This window comes from Tupaia chinensis, unplaced genomic scaffold (genome assembly GCF_000334495.1).
Source record: "Tupaia chinensis unplaced genomic scaffold, TupChi_1.0 Scaffold000659_1, whole genome shotgun sequence".
NCBI classification, from domain to species: domain Eukaryota; kingdom Metazoa; phylum Chordata; class Mammalia; order Scandentia; family Tupaiidae; genus Tupaia; species Tupaia belangeri.
Genome location: NW_006160181.1, coordinates 808782 through 835348, shown reverse-complemented (window position 1 = coordinate 835348; position 26567 = coordinate 808782). Strand labels below are relative to the sequence as shown.

The following is a 26567-nucleotide window of genomic DNA, read 5'->3' as shown; positions in this document are numbered from 1 at the left end:
ACTAAAAAATAAATGAGTGGATAAATAAATAAATAATTTTTAAAAATTAAAAAAAATTATAATTAACTTAATTTAATTTAATTTTAAAAAGAGAGAGAGCAGAGATATAAGGTATTACTAGAGAGAGTTACAAGGTCCAGGAAGGTTTTCTTCGTTGTTGTTGTTTTTTTTTTTTTCCTCATTTCTTTCTTCCTTAAATTTTTGCCATGGGGCCCATGTGCTTACCGAATAGAGACAGAGAGAGAGGGAAAGTGAAAAATCACCCCCCAAGGGAGGTGACCACACTGCAATCTCTTCTCCTCCATTCTTCTCTTGAGATTTTGGGCACACATGCATATACACCCGACATATTTTTCAAGCCACCAGGTCCAGGACTAGAACCGCACAGTCGGCCATGTGAGATCCAATGCCTTAACCATCAAGCCACCAGCTGTCCAACACCTCCTTTTTTTAAAGATAAGCGATACTGCAACACATTTGGAAACTGGTGAGAACAATCCAGTAAAAAGGGGGAAACTGGTGATGCAAGAGAGAGAAGGAATAATTGCAAGAAGAAAGTCTTTTAGGACGTGCGAGGCAGGGAGTCAGGGCACATTGGGCTTGGCCTCAGGAGCAGAGACAGATCATTTGCAGTAACAGCAAGGAAGGCAAGGAATGAGCTGACTGGTTTGTAGATTCCAGGGAGGGAGCATCTTCCTGACTGCACCTATTTTCTTTTCCTTCTTTTTTTAGCTTTTGCTATAGGGCAAGTGCGCTCACCAGAGAGAGAGAAGGAAAGTGAGAAAGCACCCCCAGGAAGGATACCATGCTGCAATCCCTCCTCTTTCAGTCTCCTCTAGGGATTTCGGACATACAGACTCCTATTTCCTCAGTAGGAACATTTCTCAGTGAGAGGGAGAACATGGAAAGAGATATGGAGTTTGAGGAGACAGGAAACATTGTGAAATAATCAGCTGGGAGAGCTGGTAAATGAATCAACCAGGGAAATGTAACAGAATTGCCCAGGGTCCCCTGGGGTTTGTGGTTATAGATTTAATCTGAGACAAGTCAACATGGCTGCACGTTTTTCACCAGCCAAAATCGGTGGAGTGCAAGTGCAGAATGGTAGATTTAACCAGGGTTGCAATTCTGCCAGACGCTGAGGACAAAGAGAGACAGAACGAAGGAGCTGCAGACGCCATTATAACCATAAGCCTTATAACTCCACAGCAGAAGGGAAATGAGCGTTTGTGGGGTAACGATGGAAGATGAAAAAGTGATAAGGTCAGAGCCAGCAGGTGGCATAGTGGTTACGACTCTGGACTCCCACATGACTGACTGTAGTTTAAGTCCCAGACTTGGTGGCTTGAAAATGACACTGGGCATGTGTGCATGTGTACCCAAAATCCCACGAGGAGAATGGAGGAAAAGAGATAGCAGCATGGCCATCCTCCCAGGGGATGACTTCTTACTTTCTCTCTCTCTCTCTCTCTCTCTCTCTCTCTCTCTTTCTCTCTCTCTCTCTGTCTCTCTCTCCAGCAAGCATAAGTGCTCTATGGCAAAAATCTTTGGAAAAAAAAAAAAAAAAGAGTGGTAAGGTCAAGGGATAGAAGGTACCAGTAGAGTTAAGAAAATGCTAGAGTGGGGGACGAGTAAATGGCGTAGCAGTTACATTGCTGAACTCCCACATGGCCAACCTCAGTTCAAGTCCCAGATCCAGTGGCTTCAAATTCACGCTAAGCGTGTGTGTATGCGTGCGTGCCCAAAATCCCGGGAGGAGAACACAGAAGGGATTGCAGCATGGCCATCACCCCTGGAGGGGTGATTTCTTGCTTTTTGTCTCTCTGGCAAGTGCAAGCACCCTATAGCAAAAATCTCTCCCCCACTCCCCCCCCAAAAAAAAGGAGAAAAAAAAAAAAGAAATGCTGGAGTGAAGAAACTAAATAGAGGAATAGAAATAGAATAACAGGAGAGGGGAATCACAGACAGGGAGGCTTGGGACCAGCAGTTAGCATAATGGTTATGTCGCAGAACTCTCATGTGGTCGACCACGGTTCAAGTCCCTGACCCGATGGCTTAAACTCACACCAGGTGTGTGTGCATGCATGCCCAGGATCCCGAGAAGAGAATGGAGGAGAAGGGACTGCAGCGTGGCCATCCCCCCGCCAAGGGGTGATTTCTCACTTTCTGTCTCTGTCTCTCTGGCGAGCACACGCACCCTATAGCAAAAACCTCTCCAAAAAATAATAAATAAATAAATAAATAAAAAGAAATTATTTTAAAAAAATAAAAAGACAGGGAGGCTTGAGATTGAGAATTTAGGGGCCCGGCAGCTGGCGTGGTGGTTAAGGACGCTAGATTCCCACATGGCCAACCACTGTTCAAGTCCCAGGTCTGGAGATTGCTTTCTCATTTTCTCTCTCTCTCACACTCTGTCACTCTCTGGTCAAATTTTTAAACATAAAGTTAAAATAAAAATAACTCTTTAAAAAAAGAAATTGAGAATTTGGAAGTGATGTGTTCTTTTGGTAATGACAAGGTCTAAAGTGTGAACAGAGGAGTGGGATGCTGAGATGGAGGAGGACTTTTTTTTTTTTTTTTTTGGTAGTTTTTTGCTATAGGGTACATGCACTCTCCAAAGAGGCAAAGAGAGAAGGGACGTGAGAAATCACCCCCCAGGGGGGATAACCACACCATACTCCTTCTCCTCCATTCTCCTCTCAGGATTTGGTGCATACACCCACACGCACCCAGTATGTTTTCAGGCCAACGAGTCTAGGACTCAAATCACAAAATTAGCCATGTGGGATCCAGCCCCTTATGTACCATGCTATCTGCTGGCCCCAAGGACAAATCTTTTGAAATGAAAAGTCCAAGAAATTGAAGGGTCCAGGTGTTGGATGAGTTGTCCATGTGGGCACTGAGGCCACCAAGAATCACAAAAGAAGAAGTGACGAGAACAGTGAGCCAGGAGCTGAAGAATGGCAGGTGGCAGATGAGCTTCCAAGGAGCTGGTGGTGGGGGTGACTTAGAAGAAGCAGCTAAGATCTAGAAGAAGCAACAAAAAGGAAAAAGGTCATTTCCTGCCTTTCCAGGTCTAAGGGAGTTAGATTTGGAAGAAAAAACAGTCACTGTTTGATAAGGTTAGGGAGTCAGAGAAGTCAGAAGATGCAGAGGATTTTGCAGGTAAGAGAGTATGAGGTTCAAAGATTCATCTGTGTTTTTTTGTTTTGGTTTGGTTTGGTTTTTTGAGAGGTTTTACTGTAGGGCACATGTACTTGCCAGAAAGACAGAGAGACAGAGAGACAAAAAGCAAGAAATCACACCCCCCCCCTCCCAGGGGGATGGCCATGCTGCAATCCCTTCTCCTCCATTCTCCTCTCGGGATCTTGGGCATGCACGCACACGCACCCGGTGTGAGTTTAAGGCACCAGGTCCGGGACTCAAACCATAGTCGAATACATAGGAGTTCAGCAACATAGCCATTACACTAGCTGCTGGGCCCTCATCTGTGTTTTTAAACAATCCATACTCACACAATTTTAGGTACATGAGAACTTTCAGAAAGGGGACAAAAGAAACAGTTAACTGCCTGGAATGACATGCCAATGCAGAGTCCATGAAATTTAATTCTGGACTCCCTCCTGTGAGTAGAAAGGAAGGAATGATTCTGTCAGGCTCCCCTCTGAGGGGATTTCCACAGGAGGAGGGAAGCAATTGCAGATGCTCTTTACAGGCCTTCTACCCTAAGTCTATGACTCCATGAGTTTGACTATATTCATTTTTTTTTTAAGGATTATTTATCCAGGGGCCGGCAGGTGGCATGGTGGTTAAGGCGCTGGACTCCCACATGGTTGACTGCAGTTCAAGTCCTGGACCTGGCAGCTTGCTTTCTCACTCTTTTTTCTCTCTGTCTCTCTCGTGCCAAATTGAATAATAATAATAAATAAATAAAATTAATTAATTCTGAAAAAATTGTTGAATAAATAATTATTTATTCAACTTTATTTACTTATTATTTCTTTAATTTGACTAGAGAGAAACAAGAGAAAGAGAGAAAGGGAAAGTGAGAAAGCAAGCCAGCAGGTCCAGGACTCAAACCTCAGTCGGCCATATGGGAGTCCAGCACCTTAACTACCATGCCACCTGCTGGCCCTATATATATATTTTTTAAAATTTAACTTTATTTATCTTATTTAATTATGTTAATTTGACCAGAGAAGGACAGAATGAAAGAGAGAGAGAGAGAGAAAGCAAGCCACTAGGTTCAGGACTCGAACCATGGTCGCCAGGACCAGGACTCAAACCATGTGGGAATCCAGCACCTTTAACCACCATGTCACCTGCCGGCCTCCCACATATTTTTTTTAAAGAATTCTTTTATTTAACTTTATTTTATTTATTCATTTATGTATTTATTTTAATTTGACTAGAGAAAGACAGAGTGAGAAAGAGAGTGCGCAGGAAAGTGAGAAAGGAAGCCACCAGCTCTGGGACTCGAACTGCAGCTGGGCATATGGGAGTCCAGGGTCCTTAATCGCCACACCACCTGCCAGTCCTGACTGTGTTTATTTTTGACACACTTTTTCTTATTTTTATTTATTTATTTATTTTTTGGAGAGGTTTTTGCTATAGGGCACGTGCACTCACCAGAAAGACAGAGAGAGACAAAGAGAAAGCAAGAAATCCCCAGGGGGATGACCACGCTGCAATCCCTTCTCCTCCATTCTCCTCTTGGGATCTTGGACACACAGGCACACATGCCCAGCATTAGTTTTAGTCACTGGGTCTAGGACTCGAACAGTGGTCGACTACATGGGAGTCCAGCGACATAGCCATTACGCCATCTGCTGGTCCCGACACACCCCTTCTGATCGCTGGGTCTGTTTCCATATGTGTGAAGTAAGGAGTTCAGGCTGTGTTTCTCTTGGCCTCCTTTTAGCTATTACAGTTTGGGACTCTCCTGGGAGCCAGGTCTGGGTGCAGTCCTGTGTTGGGGAAATGAGGCCAGGGAGGCACGGAGTAGACATAGGTATGCCATGACACTGATGTGGGCACACAGCCCAGTAACACTCCCACTCGCACACACTGTCTTCGCTTACCTAGTTACAAACACCGGGGAACCAGCAGTTAGCGTAATGGCTATGTCGCTGGACTCCCACGTAGTCGACCGCGGTTCGTGTCCCGGACCCGGTGGTTTAAAACACACGCCGGGCACGTGTGCGTGCGTGCCCAAGATCCCGAGAGGAGCACGGAGGAGAAGGGATTGCGGCGTGGCCATCACCCCTCCCTTTTTCTGTCTCTCTGTGGCAAGCAAATGCACCCTATGGCAAAAAAAAAAAAAAAAAAAAATTTTAAAAAAAAAAAAAAAAAAAAAAAAAAAAAAAAACACCGGACAAGAAAACCCAGAAGCATTTACACACGCAGTCACCGACACTCTTCCTTGCAGTCACGTTATCATATTCGGCAATATCACCTCACACATGGTGTCCCACAGTCTGTCTCACAAAACCTCAGTCCCTTGGGGCCAGCAGATGGCATAGCAGTGATGTCACTGGACTCCCACATGGCCAACTGCAGTTCAAGTCCCAGACACAGTGATTTGAAATCACGCCAGGCACATGTGTGTGCATCCTCCAAGAACCTGGGAAGAGAATGGAGGAGGAAAAGGGATTGCCTCGTGGCCATCCTGGGGTGTGTGTGTCGGGGGGTGATTACTCTGTCTCTCCCTCTGGTGAGCACACATGCCCTAAGACACAAACGTTTAAAAATTTTTCTTTTCAATATCTCAGTCCCAGAGAACCCTACCTACCTTGAGCAGATGCGGCAATTGCTGAGTGACCAGTTCCTTAAACTCGTTGATACTGAGGCTGCCTTTCCGGCCCTCCTGCCCTGCGAAAGCAAAGAAAGTGTTGACCACTGTCTCGATGGCCGCCTCCAGCTCAGTCAGTGGCTCAGCTGCCATCAGGACCCGGGGCTGGAGCTGAGGTCCTCACGGGCTGACCTGCAGGACAGAGGACAGAGAATGTCAGGGAGCCCAGTGTCTGCTATCTGGAGCCTCTGCCTGGAGGGGTCATTATGGGAAAAAAGAGAGGGGCAGACATTGAGTTTAGGGGCGACTAGGCAAGGATTTCCATGTAGGTGGAGGCAAGGGTTCAATGCCAGAAACCCCTTCCGTAGTCTCAGTCTGGGAGTCCTCTTTAAGCATCTGTGTGAGACTCCGCTGTGCTGAACCCTCAGTCTGAAGGCTGCCCTATCTGGGAGCATGTTTTGATCTGGAAGGTCCTCCTTTGGAGTTCTCTGAGTCTGGTGGCCTCTCTGCAGGGTTTCTGTCCCCAGGGCCCCTTTCTGTGGTAGAGCCCAGCCTCAAAGGGTCATGAGGCTGTTTGTCTCCAAAGTTTGTTTGTGTTGGGATCTGGGTCTCTGCCCATCCACACGCACTCTGGCCGCGGAGCAGAGAAGCCCAGGGTCTGGCCAGCGCCCAGCTGTGGTCAGAGCGGCCAGTCTTCTATGCCCCCACCCCTGCCTCTCTTTGGGGGCCGCTGGGCAGAGGGCAGAGGGCAGAGCTGCGGACCTCACACACTCCCTGCTCCCAGTTCCCGGTGAAAGGGGTCCTGGACCGGGACTCCTCAGACTCCCCAAGCCCAGGAAGGGCTTGGTACAAGCACTAGCAGCTCCCTGGGGCAGGGAGTGCTAGAGGAAGAGGTCGTCCACTCAGCCCTCCCTGTCCTATCCACATCCCCTCCCCACTCCTGCAGGAACTATTGACTGATGTCCCCAAACCACTTCCTGAATCCCTGTCTGAGGTGGTTCTGCGGGAGGGACCTGGGAGACCAGGTATAAAAAAGGATCCCCGGGTTCCCTCCAGAATTAGGGGGCTGCGACTCACCAGGGCAGAGAGGGGGTGCAGCGAGCTGGAGCCGCGGGGCTGAGGTTTATAGACGCGGAGAGGGAGGGCGCAAAGAGCCACGCCCAGCCCCGGAGGTATCAAGTTTCCGGCGTTGATTCCAGAGAGCGACCGCCCACTCACGCCTCTTGCCCTAAGCAATTAGGCCTAGAACCCCGGCCCCCCACTCGGCCCCGTGGGTGCCCTCACTTTGGGGGAGGAGCTGTCTGGTCAGTTCGCGTTCTGTGGGGGTCATATGGTCCTATCCTTCCCAGTACTGGAGGCTGCTGCCCCATCACGCCCTACACCTTGTCAGGAAAGGGAGCTCAGCGTTGAGAATCCCCTTAGGAGACCCCACAACGGACCCTGAAGACCGAGGCCGCCACTGAGGACCCAGACTGAAACCCCACAAACAGCAGGGCATCCTGGCTGAGACCCCCACAGATGAGTCCCCAGATTAAAATCCCTCAGCGGAATCTCAGTCTGAAACCCTGCGGAGGAGCCCCCGGCTATCCGATCCCCTTCCCTGTCCATTCAGCACTGCCCCCCGCAGGGGTGCACAGCTGAGCTGGGTCAGACATGGCCGCCTCCGTACCTCTGCGGGGCCCTCCTTTCCCACTCCTCCCTCCTGTGCCCGCCTGCTGGTGCCCAGCAAGGGAAAAGGAGGGGCGTCAGCCAAGGCTGGGGAAGACACAGGGCAGCCTGTTCCAGCCCAGGAGACAGAGGGCGCCTCTGTCCGCTCCTGGCCCATTGCCCCACTGGGTGTCTGCTGTGAAGGGGTGGAGCCGGTGGGGAGGGGGGGTGTGCAGAGGAGGGACCGCTGAAGTCAGGTCTCCTCACACAGCTCCAGGAGCCACATCTGCAGCCTATCCTTCTGTCTGTCCAGAACCTGCTCCCACTTTGGGCCCAGGCCAACCGTGAGTAGCCAGCCTGTCCCACCTGAGCTAGGTCCCTGGCCTGGCCAGCTTAGGGGAAAGGGGCCTCAGAGGGGACCCAAGAGTCCGGCCACCATGGTGTTGCGGTGGAATTAGAGTGGGGGCAGCTGGGATTTGGAGCAGACAGGGTCTGGAAGGTGGTGACTGGGGACAGGTGAAGGTCAGAGAGGAGCTGGAAACTTAGTAAATGAGGAAGCCGGTGGCTGCTGAGCTTCCAGGCCACCTAGCCCTCCCGCATGGAGCCTAGAGTCCCCTGCCAAGGCCCCCACCATCTCTAGGTGTGGGCGAGGGGACCTAGCCCCTGCCTGCTTCCCATGGGGTAAGAAGGTTGAGCAGATACAACAGCTGTTTCTGCCATCCCCACCCAGGCTTGCCAAGAGCTCAGGTCCAAAGAAGTCTGGGGGCGGCAGAGCATAGATCCGGTGATGGCAGGAAGTGGGGGTCCCGGAGCTGTGCCCGCTCCCAGTTCAACCTTCATAGGACCTCCCCTTTGTCCACCTCTCCTTTCTTGCCCCAGACCCCCAGACTACTCTTTCTTCAATTCTATTCACCTTGTATTCCCATCTGCCCCGCCCCCAGGCCCTCTAAGCATGGCCCTCACATAAAACCCCAGGCTGCTGGGGGGCTCCAGGCAACCTCCAGGTGCCCTTTCCAGACGGGGCCAGTAACTGAGCCACCTGCATCCCTCCCTTAGGCAGCCGCTTATCCCCTTCATCAGCCTCGGCTTGGGTTCCAGCTCCCCACTGTCTCTGTGACAACCACTTCTCGTGTCCAGAGTTCAGGTGACACTCATAAGGGCCCCATTGAAGCACCGGGATGTCATCCGATCAGGGCCCATTGTCCAGCCCCCCAGGTCTGGGGAAGGCTGGAGATACCTGATCCAAGATACCTGATCTGTCCCCTGGTCCCAAATGTCTCAGGGCCATTTTTTTTTGAAATAGGCCCCCTGGCTTGACTCTTCTCTTAAAGAGACCCCTCCATTCTTCTCCTGCTCTCTCCCAGGCCCTTGAACTCCAAAGACCTCACATACCCAGTTCTTTATATCTTCCATCACACGCAGCCCCACCCTGGTCCCATCACCCAGCTGGCCTGCAGCAGGCAGGCGTGGGCAGCAGCAGGGCCAGGCCTCCAGGTCTCCCCTCTCCCTCCTTAGGAGCCCTGGCTCCAAGGAAAAATCCAGACATTCCTCAAACCCTTCGTGCCATTCCCCCATGGAAGGGATCATTGTGCAGAGAAGTAAGAGGAAGCAAACTGGAGGTGATGGAGATGTGCCCCAGAGAAGCCAAAATGGCATGTTCTGGAAAGAACATGGCCCCAAAAGGGGCCCCCAGGGGCAGATAGGAAGCTTAGAGGCAGTGAGAGTCTCCCTCCCCAAGAAGCCTTGGGCCACCCACTCAGGCAGCTGCCCCCTTCACAAGCTTCACCGAGGTACCAGAGTGGCTCCTTGCTAGGGGTGGGCAGGAGAGACAAGGCTATAGCAGTGGAGACCCCAGCCCACCACCTCCAACAGCAGAGCATGGCTGTGCTAGGCAGGCAAGGTTCAGTGTAAAAATAGAGCCAGAGGAAGCCTGTCCTGTCCTGTGACCAGCCCTGCCTGCCCCACCCTCGTCAGTCTGCCCAGGCGGCCGGCAGCCAACGTAGCTCCAGCCTTTCTCCAGCCACACCCCGACCCTGACTCCCTTTGACTGGGGTCCAGGCTGAGGGGCACCAAGAACAACAGGTCTAGGGTTAGGGCTGTTGCTGTTTTCCCTACATTGTAAAACCTCAGTGAAAGATAAATTGCAATGGGACTCGGATCTCATAGCCGTTTGGGCTGCGGGACCAGGGCCAGGTCTGAATCCCCTCTCCTAGACCCCCAGAGAGCCTGAGCCTGTCCCCCAGCTCACTTCCGCGGGGGTTGGGGGCATAGGTGCACTGCCGCGATGGGCTCTGAGCTGGAGTCGGCAATGGAGACCCTCATCAACGTGTTCCACGCCCACTCGGGCAAGGAGGGAGACAAGTACAAGCTCAGCAAGAAGGAGCTGAAAGAGCTGCTGCAGACCGAACTCTCTGGCTTCCTGGACGTGAGCGCGGAGTGGGGTCCAGGGTGGAGTGGGCCAGGGTGGGTGACTGGGACGGCCACCTTCCTGCCATCTTCCCACCCATCCCCAGCTCAGCCCAACCATCTCCCTCCTCTCACAGGTTCCTGTCCCAGGTCTTTCCAGGCTCCCTTATCCCTCTTTGGTCAAAATGCCCTGGTCCATTGATCAACTGTTAACTGCTAGGCCTTGTGTCGATCATCGTTAACAAGGCTCAAGGTCTAGAAAGGAAAGACTGACCCGTCAAGGTAAACCGTGAACTCCAGGGAGTGCACAGAGCCTTAAGAGTGGTGCCAGGAAGGGTCATGGGAGATTACTAACCTCATTCAAGTGAGAGGTCTTCTCCGATGAGGTGGCCTTGGGCCACAGAGTTCGACTAGTAGGCTATCGGGGTAAATATAGACACTTCAGTAAAAGATGTCTGCTTCTACAAAAGTGTTGAAGAAAGAAGAATCTGAGGCATGCCCGGTGGTTTCATTTGACCTGCGTGAAGACGCAGTAGAGTGGGCTACAAATGCTAACGGGGGCCGGGTTGTGAAAGAGAAGCCCAAGGATACAAGAGAAAGTGTACCACCTTTAAGGTTTTGGGGGTTTTTTGTTTTTAGAGAAATTTTTGCAATAGGACACGTGCACACGCCAGAGAGAGAAAGTGAGAAATCACCACGGGGGTTGGTATGGCCACACTGCAATCCCTTCATTCTCCTCTCGGCATTTTGAGAGCACGCATGCACACACACACACACACACACACACACACGCCCAGCATGAGTTTCAAGTCACGGGACCCTCGAACTGTGGTCAGTCATGTAGGAGTCCAGTGACATAACCGTCATGCCATCTGCTGGTTCCAATTTAAAGGTTTTAACAGACTGGATTCAACTAGCTACTTTCTAGCTGTGTGACTCAGTACATTGAACTAGTCACTCTTCATTTGTTTCTCCTCTGGAAGGAAAGTAACAAACCTACCTCATACTCTCTGTGTTAAATTTAGATTAGACAATGGTGGTAAAGCTCCCAGGGTGGTACTTGTCACATTGTAGGCGATTTATGGTCATTGATGTTAACTAGTAACACTGCCAGCTTAGAGTTTAATTCTGGGGACTGGCAGGTGCCATGGTGGTTAAGGACACTGGACTCCCACATGGCTGACCGTGATTCAAGTCCCAGACCTGGTGGCTTGCTTTCTCACTTTCTCACTCTGTCCGCCCCTCTCTGGTCAAATTAAATAAATAAATAAATAAATAAATAAATAAATGTTAAATAAAAATTTTTTTTTGGAGAGGTTTTTTGGAAGTACAAGCCCACCAGACAGAGAGAGACATAGAGACAGAAAGCGAGAAATCACCCCCCAGAGGGGATGGCCACGCCGCAATCCCTTCTCCTCCAGTCTCCTCTTGGGATCTTGGGCACGCACGCACACGCGCCCGACACGAGTTTTAAGTCACCGGGTCCGGGATGTGAACCACGGTCGACTACATGGGAGTCCAGCGACATAGCCATTACGCTAACTGCTGGTTCCCAATAAAATAATTCTTAAAAAAAAAAAAAGTTTAATTGTGTAGGCCATAGGAGCCCAAGGCTAGTTTATGTTTCTTCAAGTTCACTTATTTATTTCTTCCCTGAAAGAGAAAGGGAGTCAGCACTTCCAACAGGGACCTGACACTGGATCCACTCATAGCTTCAGCCAGCCTGGGATCACAGGCACCCACAGCAAATGCAAGATCTCCAGGGATGATGGCCATACCACAATCCCTTCTCCTGCACTCCTCTTGGGATTCTGGGCACACACGCACACACTCCCAGTCTGTCTTTTAAGCCACCAGCTCAGGACTTGAACCAAACAGTCATGTGGGATCCAGAATCTTCACCACCACACCACCTGCTAGTCCCAGAGCAGCCTTTTCTTTTGGGGGGGGGGGTGTAGAGGTTTTTGCTATAGGGCATGTGCACTCACCAAAAAGACAGAAAGCAAGAAATCACCCCCCAAGGGGATGGCCACGCCATAATCCCTTCTCCTCCATTCTTCTCTCAGGATCTTGGTTATGCACCCACTCTCACCCAGGGTGAGTTTAAGCCACTGGATCTGGGACTCAAATTGTGGTCAGCGACATAGCCATTACGCCATCTGCTGATCCCGAGCTGTCATGTTTTAATGTTGTGCCACCATCCACCCCCGCCCACCCTATGAAGTGTTAAGAGGAGAGCAGATAATCCCATAATTAGATGTAGTTCTAACTCTCACTCACCTCTGCTTCATTCACCCCCTTTGCCCCTAACTCACTTCCCTCCCTCCTCCTTCCACAGGCCCAGAAGGATGCAGATGCTGTGGACAAGGTGATGAAGGAGCTAGATGAGAATGGAGATGGGGAGGTGGACTTCCAGGAGTACGTGGTGCTGGTGGCTGCACTCACAGTGGCCTGTAACAACTTCTTCTGGGAGAACAGTTAAGCAGACAGCCCTGCGCAGCACCCTTCCCCTCCACCCTGCCAGACCTGCCTCTTCATCCCAGCTAATCCTGTCCCACACTCCTAGCCTTGCCCAGTCCCACCCTCCACACACCAAGGGCGCATGAGTAGCAGTCCAGGCCTGCAACTCGTCTTTCATTAAAGGCTCCTTTCTCGCCAGCTGTCTGATGTCAGTCTCCTCTGGGGTCAGAAAGAAAGTGGGTGAAGTAAGGATTGCTTAACCTACAACTTCCTTGTTTGGGGAGGGGTCCTGTTGGGGATAGTTCATGGTACATGACATCTTCCTACTTGAGATACACTCAAGGCCCAAGAAAGTGGGGGTTCAGGGACCAGCAGGTGGCATGGTGGTTAAGGTGCTGGACACTCCCACATGGCTAACCATGGTTTGAGTCCCGGACCTGGTGGCTTGCTTTCTCACTTTCTCTCTCTTGCTCTCTGTGTCTCTTTCTGACCAAATTAAAATGAATGAATGAATGAATAAACTTTTTAAAAAATAAAAAAAAAAAGAAAGTGGGGGTTCAAAGTTCCAGTTGGCAGTGAAGGAGCCCAGCTTTCTCAGCTATAAAACCAGAATGCCCTTACGATCTTCAGCGAATATTTACTGAGGTCCTACATGTACTAGACTTTGTGTAAGAACTGGGATTCAGCAGTAAGCAAAATAAACAAGACCCTTACCCTGACATGAGTAAAGTCCAACAAAAGATGCCAGACCATTACACACAAGCACTCCAGGAAGGAAAACGAAAGGGTCAGCGCAGGTATGGGGCACAGAAAGGCCTGGAGATGTGTTCATTCGCTCAGTTTCTTATACCTGAGCACTTTATTGTGAACTGAGCCATTCGAAAAATCCCTTTGTAGGTCAGCATCAAAATCCACAGAGGGAACCAGCAGTTAGCGTAATGGCTATGTCGCTGGACTCCCACGTAGTCGACCGCGGTCCGTGTCCCGGATCCGGTGGCTTAAAACTCACTCCGGGCGCGTGTGCATGCTTGCCCAAGATCCCGAGAGGAGAATGGAGGAGAAGGGACTGCGGCGTGACCATCCCCCCTGGGGGGTGATTTCTCGCTTTCTGTCTCTATGTCTCTCTCTGTCTGTCTGGCGAGCGCTCGCGCCCTACAGTGAAAATCTCTCCAAAAAAAAAAAAAAAAATCCACAGAGATGATGGGGCGGGCAGGTGGCGTAGTGGTTAGAGCCGCTGGATTCCCACATGGCCCACTGCGGTATGAGTCCCGGCTCTGGTGGCTTGCATTCTGTTTCCCTTTCTCTCTGTCTGTCTTTGGTCAAATTATAAAATAAGAACAAATGTAATTAAAAATAAATAATTCTTTAAAAATAAAATCCACAGAGATGGCAGGAGGGGAGGGAGGAAAAGGAATAGGCGTAGGGACGATAAAAGTCGCCCAGAAAGGACTGAACAATACTCAGGCAAATTGGGAAGAGGAAAAGGAAAACATGGACAGGCGGTGGTGGCCGGCCCAAGATCCCGGACACGTGCTCCTGGCCTTGGCTGGGGAGCTGCCGGCACTTCACAGCTGCGAACCAGGCGAACCGGGAGGAAGGGCGCACCCGTGTGAATCACCTCGACTGGTGGTCGAAAGAGACCGAGGAAAGCCCCGCGGATGAGATGCTAAGCCCCAACTGGGGAGCTGGGACCAATGAACGCAAACATTTCCGTCTCGCGGACCGAAACCCCTCCCTGCAGCACAGACTTTTAAGCACCCCCACCGGGGACTTCAGCTGGCACACGCGCCCTACGTGACGATCCCACTCGCCCCAAGCCAGGGCACGCCCCCAGGGGCGGAGCACTGCGTGAAACTGAAAGAGCGTTTGCTAAGCACCGCCCCCTTCCGGGGCTCCGCCTCTGATCCCTGCGCAGGCGTAGGGCACACCTTTGCCCGCCCCCTAGCTGTGCGCGGGTCTGACGCCGGACGTAATTGCGTCGACGCCATTTTAGCCGGTCCCACTCCGCACTGGGCGTGGCGGCCATTTTGTTTTGGACACTGAGCGGGAGTTGGCGGCAGCGGCTGTAGTGGCACAGACCAAAGACACGAAAGGGCAGGCCGGCGAGCAGGCGGATCGGACGATTAGGCGCAAAACAACGGCACACTATTTTTTCATTATGAATATTCTAAATTCTTTATCAGACATTTCCATGATTTCCATTGAACTGTGTGTGGATGAAGAGGAGTTATCCTTTTTCTTTGGAGGAGAGGTATTTTCCTGCTTTCCCATATTTCTTGTAGTCCTATAGCAATTTCTAGTCATCTGGTTGATGGTCGGTTTCTTCCCAAACTTGGAAGTTCAATCTGAGCATCGAGGAGCATGCAGAAAAGGAAACAGAAAGAGAGAAACAACAGCAACAACAGCCAAAATCAAACTAGAAACAGAACGAGAGAAGAAAAAATGAAGAGAAAAACTTCTCAATAAAAGTAAAATAATTAATATTTTTAAAAACTTCAGTAGAACCCAAAAATTAGAAAACCATGCAGTGTGCAAATTCTAAAAAGCAAAAATTAAAAAAAAGAGAGAGAGAAGACAGAGACAGAGACAGAGGTAGAGAGAGACAAAGGCAGGTACAGAGACAGGAGGCCTGAAAGGGTGCCTCCTACCACGCGAGTTTTGTGTGCTGGAGGCTGAATTATCAGTGGAAAATCTTCATTTCTGTTTCCCCAAAATGGCTAGCTCGCAGGAGCCATGAAGCTGTGTGTCTCCAAGAAGGCCTGTTCCCTTTGCCTCCCCTTTATTTCACTTTTTAATAGAAAGTGCTTACCTAACAATAAAAAGTATAGAAAGAAAATTTAAAAAGGCGTTCCTCTTACAATAACATAAAAATAATATAATACTTAGGAATTAATTTAGCTGAAGTGGTAGAAGATTTGGACATTGAAAATATTGCTGAAATAAAATTTAAAATACATAAATAAATGGAAACACATCTCATGTAAATGGATTAAAAGATTTAATGTTGTTAGGATGTCAGTACTACCCAAACTGATCTACAGATTTAATGCAATCCCTGCAAAATCTCAATGATGTTTTTGTAGAAATGAAAAAAAAGCTCATCCTAAAATTCATGTGGAATATATAGGAACGCCAAAGAACCAAAGCAATCTTGAAAAAAGAACAAAGCTGAAGAACTCATATTTTCTGATTTAAAAACTTGCTACAAAGCTATAGTAATTAAAATGGTGTGAGACCGGCAAGACATACTTTTAGACCAAGAAAACACAATGAAGAGTCCCAAAATAACCCCCTATGTATATAGTCATATGATTTTTTTGACAAGGTATTAGACTATACAGTGGGAAAAGGACAGTATTTCAACAAATGGCTCTGGGGAAACTGGTTATCCACTTTAAAAAAAGAAGAAGTTGAATCATTACCACATAACAAAAATATCATTCAAGTGGATCAAAGACCTCAATGTAATACCTAACATTATAAAGCTCTCAGAAAAAATATACAGTTAAAACATATGATTTGGCAATTATTTCTTGAAAGACATAGGCAACAAAAGAAACAATATACGAATTAAACTTTATGAAAATTTTGAAAATATGTGTACCAGGACAATATTAACAGAGTAAAAAGGCAACCCAGAGACTGGAAAAAAATATTTGTAAATAATATATATATATAAAGGAGTAATATCCAGAATATTTAGAGACAAAACCCTGAACAATCTACTTTCAAAGTGGGCAAATGATTTTAATAGTTTCTCCAAAAGAGATACACAAATGGCTAAGATGGCCCTGAAAAAATTCTCAGTATCATTTTTTTTTTGTTTTGGACACTGAGCAGGAGTTGGTGACAGCGGCTAGAATGGCACAGACCAAAGACACGAAAGGGCAGGCTGGCGAGCAGGCGGATCCGACGATTAGGAGCCAAACAACAGCGAACTAGCCTTGCAGTCTTCTGCTTACGCACCTAACCGACCGTCCACCTAGTTAACCCGTGTCCCTCCACCGTCCACGGAGGTTCGGCCGGTCCCCGGCCCTCCTGCCGCAGCTGTGGTGGCAGCCCCAGGAGGAGCACTGGCGTCCATTTCCTTCGATTCTCGGGATTTGAAGATGGCTGCACAGTCGTTTCCTTCGGTGCGTTTCCGTGGTGAGGAGGGAAGTCTCAGGGAACGGAAGGGACTGGCGGATGCGGAATGGGGTGGCGGGATGTGGACGTAGATGGGATGTGGAGAGTGGAGGCCCCAAGAGGAGGCGGCGCCCCTGCGAGGCGGGCGGGGCTGGGGTAGGGGGTGCAGAGCTAGAACCTGGTGGCGGTTTGATGGCGATAAAGATGAGAAGGCAAATTGTTCGGCGAGTTGAGCAAAATTGGCGGTCTTGACAGGGTATTGTAGTTGGTAGGGAGCTAGTTAAATGAGGACTGGGGGACTGTATGTGAAAAGTAATGGCGACTCTAAATTCTGTAGAGGGCTCTCTGGAAGCTACCTCCCAGGTGAATGTAGGAAACCTTTTCCTGCTCCTGCCCTCAGATCCCTAAACCCTTGCCAAAGCCCCTTGTTTTGAAGTTAAAAGCCAATTTTGGAACTAGATATGCCTGTCGTCCCCCGCCCCAGTTGCTCAGCTGCACATTAAAGCTCTTTGGGTAAATCATGCAGCCAGCGTTGAGAAAGGACTACTCTAGATTAAAAACCAGACTCGAGTTCTTAGCTAGATCAGGTTTTGCTATTTTGGTGACTTTGGCTGGCACGTGGCAACTTCAGAAATTTCATGGAGAGTAAGTATAAGCAAAAAGCTATGTTTTTATAAATTCTTTTTTTTTTTAAGAATTTTTTCAACTTTGTTTGTTTGTTTATTTATTTATTTAAATTTGACCAGAGAGAGGGAGAGAGAAAGAAAGCAAGCCGCCCAGTCTGGGACTAGAACTGCAGTCGGCCATGTGGGAGTCCAGTGCTCTTAACCACAACTCCACCTGCTGGCCCCATTTCCAAATTTTTTGCACCAAAATAAACTCTAGTTCTATTTTTTCCACGAACTTTTTGAAGTTCCCCCCAAACTTTCTGTCAATGACTTTGAAGTTTTTAATAATTCGAAGTAACTTTCATGTGAACTTGAGCAATTGAAATACATTTTGATGTGAAATTCAATAGCCAATGATTTAGGCTCTTTCATTCATTGTTGATTCTGGCCCTGTCCTATGGTAGAAATGAGATGGTCATTATTCTGATGTGATCATTCTTCCTATTGTTCTTTGTAGATTCTCGGGATTTGAAGATGGCTGCACAGTCAGCGCCGAAAGTTGTGCTAAAAAGCACCACCAAGATGTCTCTAAATGAGCGGTGAGGCAGCCAACAGCAACTTCAGCTCCTTCCTAAGAAAACATTACTTAAATTGGCCCTGGGGTCCAATGCACAAAATCCACTTTTAAGCTAAATACCAACAGAAGGCTACAGACCTCTGTTCTTAGTTGCATCTTATGTGGTACACAAAACAAATTGGGTTGTTTCAAAACCCCTCATCAGTAGATTTTTATGTTAAGCTGTCTGACATACTTATCTGGTGGGATGTATTTTAAAAAGACTCCTCACACCCTCCCTCCTCTTCACATTTTTTTAACATCGATACAGGGGTGGTGCAGCATGGTAGCATGGTACCTGGCTGCAGTAGGCTTGCTGCCTAGTCCAAGGCTGGCAGTGTTGTGTCTGGCCTGTAAGAGGCAGGTAGCAAGCCCATGAATATGTCCAAAGGCCCTCGAATGTCCTTCTTGGGCCTTGTAAGAGGCACTTGCTTTGCTCCATTTCACTTTCTTTCCATTCTGCTTTTAGTTTGTTTTTGTTTTGGAATCCTTTACAGTTAAGTGTTCTTCTCTTCCATTTTGTTAAAGTTTCTGTAGTAAGAATAATAGGGCAGTATTTTCACAGACTCTTAAATTACTGGACTAATTTAACTTTTTCAACCTTAATCACTTGGAGTCAGAAAAAGTGATCATTTGAGAATAAAAAAAGATAAAGAGTTTCTGTCTCAATGTTTTTCTTTATTGCATTTGGCAAGTGATTTTATTAAGATGTTAGACCATTAAGAGGTTTATTGTATACTTGTGCCTCTTCTGAAGCATACATGCTTCTCTCTTTTTTTGGACATGATATGTTAATTATTTATTATTCACATGTTATTAAATGGCAGATATATTTAAAAACATGATACACTCTTATTCGTGTGGGTGTATTATTTCCATGGATATTGAAGATGCTGTAATACTTCCTCATATTTACTCTTAGAATGCACCCTCAGGTTCTCCAAAGTCTGGGCTTTCTGTTTGTCTTTGAAACTACATCTTCTGTCTCTTGTCATCATATCTGCTTATTGCGTGTTTTTCATACCTTCCACCTCTCTAAGAGCTGTTACCTGAGCCCTTGTTATCACTTTTGATTGAATGTGCTGCACTTAGCTGCATTTCTAAGTTTCTGATTCTTGCAAGTTTGTGGAAACAGAGGAGTCTTTAACCCACATCAGCTTTGATCTAAATGTACCACTTTACTTAAAAGTTCGTGGGATCTGGAGCTCCTGGTCTAGCAAGCCATGAAAATGCCAATAAATGTTTTGTAATAAAGCTTTTATTTAAACATCCATTTTGTTCGACCTTGAAGCTTTACTAATATGCTGAAGAACAAACAACCGATGCCAGTGAATATTCGGGCTTCGATGCAGCAACAACAGCAGCTAGCCAGTGCCAGAAACAGAAGACTGGCCCAGCAGATGGAGAATAGACCCTCTGTCCAGGCAGCGTTAAAACTTAAGCAGAGCTTGGGAACCAGCAGTTAGCGTAATCAGGCAGCATTAAAACTTAAGCAGGTGAGAGAATGGGTCTTAATTCTCCAGAAGCAGCCGGTGATCTGTGTCAGGCAGTCCACTGAGGCTGTCTGGACGTGATGGATGATGGCAAGGTGGCTCAGGGCAGAAGCTGAAACTTCTCTGAAAGAGTAGTTCAGAGAATTCCAATTTTGACAGGTATTGATAAGTTAACTTTTTCATTGTCTTTCTCTTTTAGGGAGTTTGCCATCTATGTGGCCTGTTTGTGCTATCAATGAGTATTAATCGCTTGTTTTCTGATCCTTTACCCTTAGATTAACTGCTTTTTATTTTGTCTTCCCTAGCACAGGGAATCTAAATGGCCTTAGTCAGAACAGATTTTTTTGCTACAATATGGAAAGAATAGAGAGACCCTCACTTCCACAGTCCCTAAAGTTGTATCAGTAAAGTGGAGTGAGAGCATTGAGTAGTGAATTAAGTGTTAGTGGGTTCTCTTTCAAGTTTCCAGTAAGAGATCATCCTATTCAGACCTGAAATAAAACCTGCTCTTTATTATTCATAGACTTTTTATGCAAGTCCGGACAGTGGCTGTGGAAGGATATGTCCAAGCTGTGGCTGGGCGTCTGGAGGGCGGTGCCATGCAACTGTAAGGATTTTAACTGGTAGCACTGCATGGCTGTGCATAAATTCAGTAGTTAAATATAGCACCCTCCTACCCCCACACTGAACCACTGGGCTCACTGACCAAAAATAAACAAGGCTTTTTGCTTCAGTTACTTTAAGCCTTGGAGTGATTGGATTCGTCACTGACTCAGAAAAGCAGAAAAAGGCACCACCACTTTTCAAAAGTAAATAAAAATGGATAAGTCCTTTAACAAGTAATTCCAAAGAATATTTCAGTGAGTTTTAAATATACCCTGTGCAGAAAGTAGCCTCTAAAGCAGTGCTGTCCAGGATAATAGCCACTAGCCACATGTGGCTATTGAGAACTTTAATATGGTTAGTTCATTTGAGGAGGTTTTTTTGTTTGATTTAATTGCCAGAGGGTGTGTGCAGTCTTGAGAGAGAGAGAGAGAGAAAGCCCTGCCCAGTGAGGCATGATCTAGCTAGTCTTTTTCTCCATTCCATTGGGATCTTGGACACACAAGTATACCTGCCCAGCATGTTCCACAAGCCACCAGGGCTGGGTTTCAAACTGGTCGGCTTTTGGGGGTTCTGTTCCCTCAACTACCAGGCTATAGGGCTGACCTGAGGAGCTTAACTTTTTTCTTTATTTTTTTCTTGTAGTTTTTGGTATAGAGCACATGCGCTCACCTGAGAGCAAGAGATGGCCATGCTGCAGTCCTCTCTACTCCAGTCTCCCTTCAGGATTTGGGGGTACACACACACACACACATGGGCCTGGTGTGATCTTCACTGGGTCCAGGATTAGAACAGTATAGCTGGCCACATGGGATCCAGTGTCTTAACCTCCTTGTCACCTACTGGCTCTGAGGAGCTTAATTTTTCTTTAAAGAATTATTTATTCAATTATATTTTATTATTGTTATTTTTTAATTTGACTGGCTGAGGGGGCAGGTGAGAAAGCAACCCTCTAGATCTGAGACTCAGACTTCAGTCGGCCATGTGGGAGTCCAGTGCCTCAACCACCACGCCACCTGCTGGCCCCAGGGAACTTAATTTTTTTTTTTAATTTTGTTTATTTATTTATTTTAAAATTTTTGTCATAGTGTGCTTGCACTCGCTAGAGAGACACAGAAATAGTGATAGGGAAAGTGAGAAATCACCACCCAGGGGGGAATGGCTGCACTATAATCCTCTCTCCTCCATTTCCCTGGGACTTTTAGGCATGCATGCATGCATACACACTGCCATGATTTTCAAGCCACCAGGTCTGAGACTCAGACCGTGGGCAGACATGTGGGAGTCCAGCACTGTACTGCCACATGCCACCTGCTGGCCCCTGATTATGTCTTTTTTTTTTTTTTTTTTTTTTTAGAGGTTTTTGCTATAGGGCGTGTGCACTCACCGGACAGAGAGATAAAAAGCAAGAAATCACCCACCGGAGGGGATGGCCACACCGCAGTCCCTTCTCCATTCTCTTCTCGGGATCCTAGGCACGCATGCACACACGCCCGGCATGAGTTTTCAGCCACTGTGTCTGGTACACGAACCGCGGTCGACTACATGGGAGTCCAGTGACAGCCATTATGCTAATTGCTAGTCCCGATTTTGTCAGTTTTTAATTAAATAGCTTTATGTGACTGGTGGCTAACTTACACAACATAGTTCTAGAGTAGGAACTAAGTGGTATAGTTGATGGCTGAAGTTTCCTATCAGTGTTAGAGGCCATTATTGGTGGCACCTAAGGATTGAGATGAGAGCAGAACTCAGCACTGTAGTCCTTTTCTGAATACAGGAGAGTGAAGGTACTAGGGATAACTGAACACAGGTCTTGTTTGTGACCTCGTTGCTGTATGCTAATTAGAGTGTCAAGACAGGCCCTTAAGGTTGGTTGTACCTGCCCATGCTAGGTACAGAATGTTCAAAGACTTCCCCCTCTGGTTAGCAGCAATTTATTATGTCGTGCTACAAAACTAGTAACAATGCCTCACAGCATGTTTTTAAGAGAGATCATTGCCCCATGTACACCAAGGAGAAAACTTTGGTAATAGCTTATGGGTGGAGTTTGAGGACACCGTCTATTTTATTCATATTAACTAAGGGCTTTATAGAAAAACAGACTTGCAAGGGTCATTGCATTCAAGGCCATACTGTCCCCTTTTCCTTTGAAGGAATTTAATTCTCTGAGATGTGATTTTCTTGATATCTCTTTGAGGAATAGATCATTGAAAATTTTTGTCTCTGTGATGTGTTCTTGTCCTTACATGTGACCCTGAGTTTTTGATAATAGCTTATTTGTTTTAATTCTAACATAAGTTTGGCTCTATAAATAGATAAATTTGGGTTATATGTTTATTTGAATTAAAGGTCATACTAGCTTAAAGAATCTGTTTTCAAGGGTAGACTTGGAATTATTATGGGTTTTTTTAAAGAAATGAAAGAAGGTTTGACTTTCTTGTGTTTATTTGCATCTTAAGGTAAAAAGTGGACCGTCTGGAGATAGATACTCAAAGGAAAAATGGAACACACTGGCCTCTTTGACTGAGAAATCAATCTTGTTCTTAAGTCACAAGAACTCAAATGAACTTGTAACTTAAATTTTGCCCAGAGTGTGATGAACTTCCTATGGTGTTTGAGTAAGCCTTTGAAGACAGTGGTAGTCCTTGGGCAGGTATGAATCAAGTCATATCATTGTCAACCTCTAGTCAAAAAAGAATCCAGGATTGAACTATGTAGTGTTCTTACTAAAATTTAAGTCCATTTGGCAGTGTATGACTGATGCAGCCCAACCAGTGAGGTATTTGTGGTGATGCCAATTTCATGGAACTATGTTCCAATTTAAGAGTTTCTGCTTTGGATCAGAATTCTGCTGCTTTTATACCGTGTTTTGAGGCAAAGGCTTGCTTCTAGTTTGGGATCCTATGACACCCACAGCAAGGTTATTTCCCTCCACACCAGACATCTCACTTGCTTCTTTTTCTCTGCACTTTGAATTGCCAAATCCCACCGGATTGCTTTTTTGATCTCAATCCCGTAACACCTTTTCTTCCAGAAGAGCTTAAAGCAGCGCCTGGGTAAGAGTAACATCCAGGCACGGTTAGGCCGACCCATAGGGGCCCTGGCCAGGGGAGCAATCGGAGGACGAGGCCTGCCCATAATCCAGAGAGGCTTACCCAGAGGAGGACTACGTGGGGGACGTGCCACCAGAACCCTCCTTAGGGGCGGGATGTCGCTCCGAGGTCAGTGCTGTGTACCTGGTCGTTGTTAGGCCCAACCCCCTTCCCTTTTCTCTTGAGCTGCTTATGGACACATTTGTTTAGCATCTTTAAGCCTGAATTTGAATTAATACAATAATAACTTTCTAAATCACATATTTTTAATAGTGCTGCATGTCTTTTATCGATACCATTCATTTTCTGATAATGTGCAGTGGTGAGAGGCTATGACCTGCGTAACAACAGGTAATTCATGTCATCTCCATTTCATTTGAAAATACCCTGCTGCTGCTTGAATCAAAGCACATTCAAGTTATTCAAGTTCTATTAAGTCAAATCAAAGAAACATATGGGTCCTTTGACCTATATCTTAATGAACCATCTGGGTGTTTCTGGTGCTAGTGAACACTTATATCTGGGGGAAAAAAAGGACAAGTTGACCCATAGCATTTACCTATATTTTACATTTTGGGCACTGTTCCATTCATTCCCTATATAGTCCTTGTTCCCTACAAGAATTAATTGAGAGAGGAACTGTAGCATTTGTTTTAAATCTGTAATGCTAGGCATCTATCTCATTATTCGATAGATACTTATTAAATGTGTGTACTTACCAATTAACTCCCAGCTTCTTCCAAAATGAATTTGTGGTCAGATGTGTTGAATTGATGAAAGAGCACTTTAAATCTGTTCACACAGTGTGCAAGCTACTCCACCCAACTTAAAAATTAATTGACTTAACTCTCATTTAACCCTCACCGCCTTCCTTTGGTTAGAATCTACTTTGTCTCTCTTGGATTTACCTGCATATACATTGTATGCCTCCTCTCCAAGGTCAAAACCTGCTCCGAGGTGGACGAGCCGTAGCTCCCCGAATGGGCTTAAGAAGAGGTGGTGTTCGAGGTCGTGGAGGTCCTGGGAGAGGGGGCCTAGGGCGTGGAGCTATGGGTCGTGGCGGAATCGGTGGTAGAGGTTAGTCAGCTACCAACTTCAGAGAGTAGCTCCCCCTCTATTTCCTTCCCTTAAAAACTCAGAGCCACCTTTCTGCACAGCTTCGAGTCACAGGCAGGCTTGTTTGTTTGTCTTGTTATGTTTTTGAAACTGGCTAATTTTCTAAATTCACATGCTGATAGTTCAGAAGGCTATTAATTTTATTTATTTATTTAAAGAACAAGTAAGGTACATATAACCCAGGTTATATTTTCCCCCAGCTCTTGCAAATTCAAATTGTGGAGTTTTACTTTCCTCTGTCTCTGTCCCACCACCACACACCACCCAATATCTCAAAGTCCCAGTTTGAGATAGGTAAGAATGGAGAAGAGGGAGATGTGAAAAAAATGAAGCATCATTAAATAGGGTGGTGAGACGTGGAGCTGGACACTGGCTATAAAACCAAGTAAATTTGATGTAAATTTTGTGCCTTTGGGGAACCAGAGGTGACTTTTTTGATCAAGGTAGAAAGTAAGATGGTATTATTGTCAGTTAACTAACTAGCTCTTGTTGTTAATCTTACCTTTGAGACTTACTGTTACTTGTTTTGTGACCTCATGACCCAGAATGGAAAAGAGTTTAATGGTGTTACTGTTAATGGTGTTACTGCCAAATCCCGTGGGAGCTTTCTAGCTTAGGGCTTAGTGGAAAACTCCCAGCAACACCTGTCTGGGGTGGGATGGGGGAGGGACTAGAAGTCCCTGTGTATATCTGCTTTGGTCCTTTTAAAGTGTGTGGTGGGTCTTCCGTAATTTATAATCTTGAAATTGCCAAAGAATAATAATAACTGTGAGGAAAGAAATTTGATAGCTGAGGGCTTACTTTCTTTTCTCAAATTATAGGCTATTTAGTTTATTGAGTGAAGTATAAGTTTCAGAATGAAATAACATGTTTCTAAATGATCTTTACTTGGTTTCTGAGAGAGACATCAAGGGAGTGGGAGATACTAAAGTAGCTTTTCAGAAAGCTGGATATGTTTTGTTAAGTGACTTGAAACTACCTTTCTGATACCATGATTGTCCTGAAGTGACTAGAATCAGATGGTGGCTAGGCCTACTCAAAATATTTTTTCCCTAGTCTCCCCACATTGTTCCTATGTCACAGCAACTCTTACTAAGTCTCCTGACACATGAGGTCAGCTCATTAGATTTAAGTTTAAGGAGAGATAACTTTCTAGAATGGTCTCCCAATAAAGCATAATTTGAAAACTACCTTTGAACCCTTAATTTTCTCTGACCTGTCACTGCCTCCCTATATAGAGTTATCTATAACATTTTAATTATGATTTTTTTTAGTGAGTCTTAAATTTGAGGTAATTTTTTTTGTCTTCATAGAGATTAACTTTTTTTTTTTTTCAAAGTTACAATGGTCACCTAATTTTCCCTTTGATAGAATTTTTTTTTATTTAAATAGCATTTAGAAATAAGCATGTAATAAGGAATTCATTATGTGTGCTTTCCATGTGTTGCTTTCTACCCAATGTGTTTCCTGTTCTTTCAGATTTATCCTCCTCTTTGCCCTGCCCTTCAGCTTTTCTCAGCTAGGCCCCACTGCTCTAAGGGGCATTTACCATGACATCCATTAAGCCTACTTGTAACTGTCTTCTTTTCTTTTCCTTGGACCAGGTCGGGGTATGATAGGTCGGGGAAGAGGGGGCTTTGGAGGCAGAGGCAGAGGCCGTGGACGAGGAAGAGGTGCCCTGACTCGCCCTGTATTGACCAAGGAGCAGCTGGACAACCAGTTGGATGCATACATGTCGAAAACAAAAGGACACCTGGATGCTGAGTTGGATGCCTACATGGCACAGACAGATCCCGAAACCAATGACTGAAGCCTGCCCACCCTCCTGTGAGAGACTCCTATTAAAAAGTCACCACATCTGTAAATAACCTTGGGATGATGGAGAAGAAATCTGATTGATGCTGGAGGACCTATCACAATAGGCTGTGGACTTACTTGCCACCAGTTTGTGCATTTAGTATGTTCCTTTTACTTTTTGATACTGTGTTGTGTGAAACACTTTTTTGATTTGGTTGGTTATTTATTTATTTTTTTTCGCTCAGACTTCTCTTTGAATATGAATGTGTTGGCCTTCTGGCTAGAATACCCTCTCCCTACCTCTGCCACCCATCACCTATTAAATGCTCTGACATTCTAACATTTTTTTCTATTCCTCTCTGTGCCCCCTTAAAAGGGTACCAGAAAAAGCCAGTGTTCCTCACTAGTGCCTGGATTTCTGACAGTTCTATACCCTTTGTAATAGCCTCTTAAATGTCTGGGCTCAAAATATCCTACTACATTGATAATATAGGCTACTAAATTGAGAACATTGAAGTTGCTACAAGTCCATGAACAGCTTACATGTGTTAGCAGCTCTGATCTGATTAAAGTTACGACATTTATATTGACACCACATAGGTGGTGACCAGCATGTTAGGTTGGATATGTGTACTTTCTACTCTCCAATGAGCTTTATAAACTTTTATCTAGGTTTTGTATTACATCGGGGTTACTGTTTGGCTTACACCTACAGTATAGGGGAAGAAGCCATTTGGTTTCACAGATACATCAGAAGAGAGAATAGTGAGATTGATGGCAGACTGGCCACTGGGAGGCGTCAGAAGATACACA

At 46.4% G+C, this 26567-nt stretch overlaps 3 protein-coding genes across 16 annotated transcripts in view; 2 read left to right on the top strand and 1 right to left on the bottom strand.

The window, feature by feature from the left end:
• S100A13 (S100 calcium binding protein A13) overlaps nucleotides 1-7622 on the bottom strand; it is a 15935-nt gene extending 8313 nt beyond the window's left edge. The window contains exons 1-3 of one of the 3 annotated variants that reach the window (XM_014592132.2): nucleotides 7461-7622; nucleotides 5792-5871; nucleotides 2775-3027 (exon numbers count right to left, since the gene is read on the bottom strand). In XM_014592132.2, the coding sequence (XP_014447618.1) occupies nucleotides 3021-3027; nucleotides 5792-5871; nucleotides 7461-7616 (243 nt within the window). In that variant the 5' untranslated portion in view covers nucleotides 7617-7622 and the 3' untranslated portion in view covers nucleotides 2775-3020. Of the gene's footprint in view, nucleotides 1-2774; nucleotides 3028-5791; nucleotides 5984-6868; nucleotides 6975-7460 lie in introns of those variants that run through there. The other 2 variants (XM_006159822.3, XM_027776294.1) reach the window with 2 other exon arrangements.
• Nucleotides 7623-7673: 51 nt separating this feature from the next.
• S100A1 (S100 calcium binding protein A1) lies at nucleotides 7674-12529 on the top strand. Its single transcript, XM_006159821.3, has 3 exons — nucleotides 7674-7782; nucleotides 9710-9863; nucleotides 12183-12529. Exons 2-3 carry the CDS (start codon nucleotides 9723-9725, stop codon nucleotides 12324-12326), a joined length of 285 nt encoding a protein of 94 aa, XP_006159883.1. The 5' UTR covers nucleotides 7674-7782; nucleotides 9710-9722; the 3' UTR covers nucleotides 12327-12529.
• Nucleotides 12530-16172: 3643 nt separating this feature from the next.
• CHTOP (chromatin target of PRMT1) lies at nucleotides 16173-25942 on the top strand. Of its 12 annotated transcripts, none has more exons than XM_014592121.2 (7): nucleotides 17056-17074; nucleotides 17555-17636; nucleotides 18945-19077; nucleotides 19129-19149; nucleotides 22787-22970; nucleotides 23781-23918; nucleotides 25562-25942. In XM_014592121.2, the coding sequence occupies exons 1-7, from the start codon at nucleotides 17068-17070 to the stop codon at nucleotides 25765-25767; spliced, it is 771 nt and encodes a 256-aa protein (XP_014447607.1). In that variant the 5' UTR covers nucleotides 17056-17067; the 3' UTR covers nucleotides 25768-25942. The 12 variants fall into 12 exon arrangements, 10 of the variants coding, with proteins under 10 accessions (XP_014447608.1, XP_014447609.1, XP_014447610.1 ...); XM_014592120.2 differs by having other exon boundaries at nucleotides 22784-22970; XM_014592122.2 differs by lacking the exons at nucleotides 17056-17074; nucleotides 19129-19149 and adding an exon at nucleotides 16173-16396 and having other exon boundaries at nucleotides 18945-19095; nucleotides 22781-22970.
• Nucleotides 25943-26567: the final 625 nt, after the last annotated feature.

Bases quoted from the DNA above. Each gene is read 5' to 3' on its own strand.
- S100A1 (XM_006159821.3), top strand. From the start codon at position 9,723: ATGGGCTCTGAGCTGGAGTCGGCAATGGAGACCCTCATCAACGTGTTC. The intron at 9,864-12,182 runs GTGAGCGCGGAG...CTCCTTCCACAG, and splicing joins AACTCTCTGGCTTCCTGGAC to GCCCAGAAGGATGCAGATGC.
- CHTOP (XM_014592120.2), top strand. The intron at 19,078-19,128 runs GCAGCGTTAAAA...TAGCGTAATCAG, and splicing joins AGAATAGACCCTCTGTCCAG to GCAGCATTAAAACTTAAGCA. The intron at 22,971-23,780 runs GTCAGTGCTGTG...CTCCTCTCCAAG, and splicing joins GGGCGGGATGTCGCTCCGAG to GTCAAAACCTGCTCCGAGGT.